This window comes from Danaus plexippus, chromosome 19 (assembly GCF_018135715.1).
Source record: "Danaus plexippus chromosome 19, MEX_DaPlex, whole genome shotgun sequence".
NCBI lineage: Eukaryota > Metazoa > Arthropoda > Insecta > Lepidoptera > Nymphalidae > Danaus > Danaus plexippus.
The window spans coordinates 7,836,045-7,841,937 of NC_083549.1; the positions used below are offsets into that span (position 1 = coordinate 7,836,045).

The 5,893-nt window shown below is 30.3% G+C and overlaps 1 protein-coding gene across 1 annotated transcript; it reads right to left on the bottom strand.

Annotated features, from left to right (window-relative positions):
- Positions 1–3,486: 3,486 nt before the first annotated feature.
- On the bottom strand, positions 3,487–5,222 carry LOC116768154 (uncharacterized). Its single transcript, XM_032658811.2, has 2 exons — positions 4,997–5,222; positions 3,487–3,687 (listed from the first exon to the last, which is right to left on the bottom strand). The coding sequence occupies exons 1-2, from the start codon at positions 5,192–5,194 to the stop codon at positions 3,547–3,549; spliced, it is 339 nt and encodes a 112-aa protein (XP_032514702.2). The 5' UTR covers positions 5,195–5,222; the 3' UTR covers positions 3,487–3,546.
- Between the last annotated feature and the right edge of the window lie 671 nt (positions 5,223–5,893).

Consider the following 5,893-nt stretch of genomic DNA (forward strand, 5'->3'; position numbering starts at 1 on the left):
ACGTTTAGTGACAATACACACATTGAGAAATCTCCACATTAATGTATTACATATGTGTGTGTGTCAGTCATGACAGTGTGTGTAAAAAAAATCTTTAAGAAATTACTTCTTATTCTAATACATATACATATATGAAATTCTTTTTATCATAAAGTGAGTGCTACGAAGTTTAAATATTGTAATGATAACAAGTTTCCTCTATTTGCTTTTAGACACAATTTCAGTTTCTCTTTAAAACCAGAACACTATTAATTCTAAACTTCATATTATTCTCATTCATGTGAAAGATTTGGATTGATTCAAGTTCATTTACACCAAATTCAAAGGATCCCCCTACACATGCAAATGTAAAACACAAACCCTTCTTTTTGACTTCGCCGAAATCAGTTCAACATTAAACACGATCAAAATACTCTTTTGTCTATACATATATTCTAAATACACAGTATATTTCTAGTTGGTCTATAAATAGAAAGTTTAGAACGTATAGTAAAATTTTAGCTGTGTTTAGTTATATAAATTTCAATCATACTAATGTGTGTAGTTAAAGTAACCACACGGACTCGATTTTAATTCCATCACACAGGTAAAATAACCGGGGGCTGTGTTCTCTGTTGGTTGAACTTTGGATGTCCAAAAATATCCACGAACTCTTACCGCACCATTAAGCCCTGTTGAATCATTTCGCAAGGACACGTGTATATTATCTATGGAGTAATTTTAAGGTAACTCTATTACCTGTTTTCAATTTTCATTCATTTCACAATTGTATTTTTCCTATTAGACAAAGTGAGCTGCGAAAAAATATGAAGTTATATTTGGATGGACATGTATGTATAAAAATATATTAAATTAATTCTATTATATTATTTCGTTTTGTCTCTATCGCAGCGTTTCGCTTTTAAACGAGCGGCGTAGAGCCAAATGTGGCTGTTTCAACATTTAGCACCGACCCATATTGTCTATTTCTACATATTTTATTAACATTTCACTTTTAGCGTCACAAGTTCAGGAGTTATAGTTTTGGTTTTTATACATCTGCTTTAATACGACGTTTAAATGCATACGAGTATGTATTCGTTTGTGTAAATTCTTATAAATATGTATAATGAATGACGATATGGAAACGCAAAAAACCTTTCTTATTACCGAACACTAATACATTATGATTAGTATAGTCTTAAAACGAAATATACGTGAAGTTACGATTAATAGATATGTGCTATAAACGTATTTCGTATGTCAAATTACTCGTATTTTTATAAAACTAATAAAATATTCCCTCGTTTATTCGTGTCAGCTAAAAAGCTAACTATCTTCCGGGTGGCACATCAACAATTTACTACTTCATATAAATACTCCATCCTCTAACAAAACGACTTTAAAATCTCGTCTAATTTCTCTCAAAGTCTTTAAGATTTCTTGAACTTCATTATATCTATGTTTAAGAGGTTATTAAATAAAATTTCATTTTATATTTAAATTCAAAATTATAGAATTTATTATCATTATCTACCAACAAAAAGATTTGGAGCAGAATTTAATTCAAGTTAAAAACCGGTGACATCTGTTACAGTAATATAATCTGTATTTTATTGCGGTGAATTATTATACGTAATTATATATATAACCTATGTTCAGTGAGCCTCTGAGTCCTCGACAAAACCATTATTATTTGGACTTCAATATAAAAAAAAATTCCACTGCATTTTCAGCATCACTCATAACTTTTCATGAATTCCGTCATTGATCTGAACAAAAAGTAATCTTACGGTAAAGGGTCCGGACTTAACGCTGTATGGAGTAGGAACCCAATGCCATAGAGCTCTTCGATCTTCGAAGTTTAGATTTTGCTTTGTCTTGTTATATAAGACTGCATGTCTGTTTAACCACACTGAACTCTTTCGGGATATAAGCTAATATTTTGACGTCAGTTGTCCACTATCTAAATATCTTTAATAATATCGAAGTACACTAAACCTTCATAATTGCACCAGACATACAACAAAACTTTCCGCTTGAACCAAACTCTCTTCGCTACGGGTTTTGCTAATTGTCTTTTGTCCACATATAGATTTTTCATCAATAAATTTTCCATCGTAAGTAACAATGTGACTTATAAAATACGCAACGTTATTCCACTACTTTTATAGATCTTAATTAATGACTTAATTTTCATTGTATGTTATTTTTTAATTCCATTCGAGTCTTATAATTAACAAATGCTGGTACTATTTTATTTTTCTACTACTTCCGCTTTAACCTCAATATCTTACAGATGTGAACGACCTGATTGTGGACCGTCCTCGAGCGTCAAATCTCCAAAAACTTAAATTAAAACGATTAAATGAACTTTGTGTCTTTCGATCATTAATATCATTTCCCCTTAATTTCACATATTGCCCTCGCAGCCACTGCTGTTTGAACGGTTCCAATAAAGTCTTAATAATAGACAATTTATTATATAATTTTAATGCGTCGTGAGCAAAGAAAAATTGATTAAAATGAAGTATAATAATTGTACCATACATAGAACTAGGCTCTAGAGTCTAGTCTAAGAAGGTAGGATATAATTGAATTGAGATGAAATATTTCTCATAATTAAAAAGCAACTTTACTTATAACATTCAAAACAAATAGATCAAAGACTTGTTTTTTCACAACTACATTTAACGAACAAATATTACTCTAAGGTAGAGGTTAGCTGTGGTCAAGTTACTACAGCTCGACCGGGGAAGTACCACCCTCTCACAAAAGATCGGCGTGAACTGTGAAGTAGTCTTTAATGACTGCGTTTCGTCTTATTTCGTCCATTTGCCTTTTCCCTTTTCCCACCATCTCTCCTCTTCCACCATCAAGGTCGGCGACGCATCCGCAACGTTCCTCATGTTGCAGATGTCTATTGCCGACGGTGACTACCATCCATCTGGTACGACGATTGCTCGTTTGCCACCCTTGATGTTAAATATATATATAGTTCTAACTCTAAAACCATTTACTAGTTTCGAAATCTGAGCCAAGGTTCAATTTTAGTTTAGATTTCAACGGACAAAACGGAAACTTTTTATTGGACATCTTTTTATTAATTATCAAAGTTATGAAATGGTATTAACTTAAGAGAATAACATCCAATATTTAATTATTAGTAACAGAACTCGTAATATACGTCCGGAGTAACGTTTTATAAATTGTGAGATAATATGCAAATGCTGTCAGCAGTCAGACTGACGTTAACTTATGTGGATTGTTGTGGAGTCAACATTGTTGTATTGATAAAAAATCAACAGCGTATGTGTTATCTAATTTTTTGCTACAATTCAAGATTTTCTACATCGTGTAGAGTTTTTTCTTAGTATATAGGAAATATGAATGTCATTTAAAAATGAAATTTCTTATAATCGTCTTGGATCCCTGAACAGTAGTGGCCTAACCGTACTGAATTAAGAACAATCTGTTATATAGGTAATTAAAAGTAAAACACTATCATGTAATTAAGTGTTATATTTATATGGTAATATTTTACGGATATTCAGTCGGTAATGAATATTACGCGAAAATATAAATGTCGTAATCGAGTTTCTTCCCTCGTTCGCTCTTCATTCGAAGGTTCACGAAGGAGTAACCGATTCCACCTGAAGTGACGTTGGCTGATGCTGTCGACTTCAGCAGGTCAAATGCCAGAATACCCTGGAATTAAAACATATATTTACATATAAGAAGTTGTATTTCGTATATTATGAAAATGTTACAAGTGGCGCCATCTGTGCCGTACTAATTATAATATACGACAATCCTTAGAATTATTTCTATGACTGATTATAATGAATTATAATACTGAACCATCGCAATTTTGTTATGGCAACATTTAAGTATGAACTTGTATTTGAAAACTATGAGTACTGGCTTCAGATATTTTGCGGGACATTACTGAAAGTAACTCTGAACATAAATACAGACTGAAACTGTATCTCGATCAAAAATTCAAACAGTAAGATCATTTGTATTTATTTAACATATAATATTTTTTTAAACCATGATTTGAAATAATAATATATTTCGGATTAAATATTGAGAAAAGTTTTTCTTTTTTTCAAAACGCTTCATCTTTAAAACAGTAATTTGGAAAGATTATATAAAAAGATTTATAAATAAAAAACCTGTGAAAATCGACTATTAATCGATTATTTAAAAGTTATTTCGGTCGAAGTAATAATAAATAAAAACAAATAAATAAACTGTTTGAATATTTTCGCAAAACTAAATACGTAGAAGACAATACGTTATATTTATTATTTATACATTATGTGAAATAATAATAATAATATATAAATAAAAATATTACTTGAATATAAAAAAATACATTTAAATATATTTTTAACGAACATTATTAGTAACAAAACAAAGCTTAATTCATATAGTCATTCCCTTTATACTAGTTTAATGGTAAAATTTTCCGTTGTGTAATTAATTATTTACGTTATATATTTAAATTAGACTGTGGTTATCTGGTATAATGTTCGTTTAAAAACTTTTAACTTTTATACTCTACAACATACGGTTCTTCATGAAAATAAGAAATAGTTGGCGGTAGATGACAAATAACAAAACTAAGTGACAGACACTTCCACCTCGTCTGCCCGAGATCAGTGTTACGATATAGTAACCGAAACATAAAAATAACCATAGTTTTATTAAAATAAAATTATTGATAAATAGATATAATTTATAAAAAATATATTTTTTGGGACAAGACATTTTTTAAACGGAACAATTTTTTTAGTCAAAGACAAAGCCACGTGCTAGACATTAGTTACCTTTTCACTTTGGAAGTTAAATCGGAGTAATGTGTTGCCAAAAACGCGACTATCCAGTTCCCATTAAACTTAACGCATCAGATATTGTAACATGAATACTAAGCCTATTCAGAGACAACGACTAGGGCTCCATAATGGTCAGCAAATGAAAAAGGAAATAGAAAAATTGTGATAAAATTTACCTGAATCGCAGGTCTGGCGAAACCGTTCGATGGTAACGTAAAATTGAAGTATTCAATCCTCTTTCTGAACATCTGGGAATTGTATTTGACCTCGCGATTATAAACCAGAGGTCGCTGGACGCTTGTTCCCATAAATACATGGGAACAATGCACCACAAAAATGGCCGCTACGAATACCGTCAAAATTGCCAGCCTCATTTTGTATCAATGTTATGTTTTGGTAGTTCCGTTTTTTTTTATATTTAAGCATTATCAGAATAACAGTAGTGTTAATTGATTGATGTATTACGATAATGTAAATAGAAACGATAATGCATTATTAATTAGCACGCGATATTTCTAAATTAAAGATAACTTTCACCCCGACTCTGTTATAGAGTATATAGGTACATAAATCTATAAATATATAAAAATATATATATGTTAAATTTTCCTCGTAAGTGCCGAATTTTAATGAAAAACAATAAATGATAGGTATATAATTTCTAAAGCATTGTGATATAGTGTTTCTGACTGAATTAAAAAATATATATTGTACCTAATTGGAAAATTATATTCAATAACAAAATTTACATTGAAAATAATTCCACGGATTCCAATGACATAGACGTGTGATATACAAAATGGAGGACAACATCACGATAAAATTCTTTAAATTCAGGGAAGCGCTCACATTTTTCATATAACTCAAATATGTAAGTAACGGGATACACTCTCTGCGGTTTTCAAGTTATGAAAGTAAAGTTTTTTACGAAAATATTACATGTTTTGTTATAATTTATATGATATATTTCCTATAACAGCCTCTGGATAGACATAGAGACGATAATTGTTATATATTTATAATTAACTTAGTTAAAATAATGAGTTTAGGATCGCTTTAACGATGTACGATAA

Coding starts and splice junctions, on each gene's coding strand:
- LOC116768154 (XM_032658811.2), bottom strand. CDS start 5,194: ATGAGGCTGGCAATTTTGACGGTATTCGTAGCGGCCATTTTTGTGGTG. Junction 3,688..4,996: donor TCGCCAGACCTGCGATTCAG/GTAAATTTTATC, acceptor TTTTAATTCCAG/GGTATTCTGGCATTTGACCT.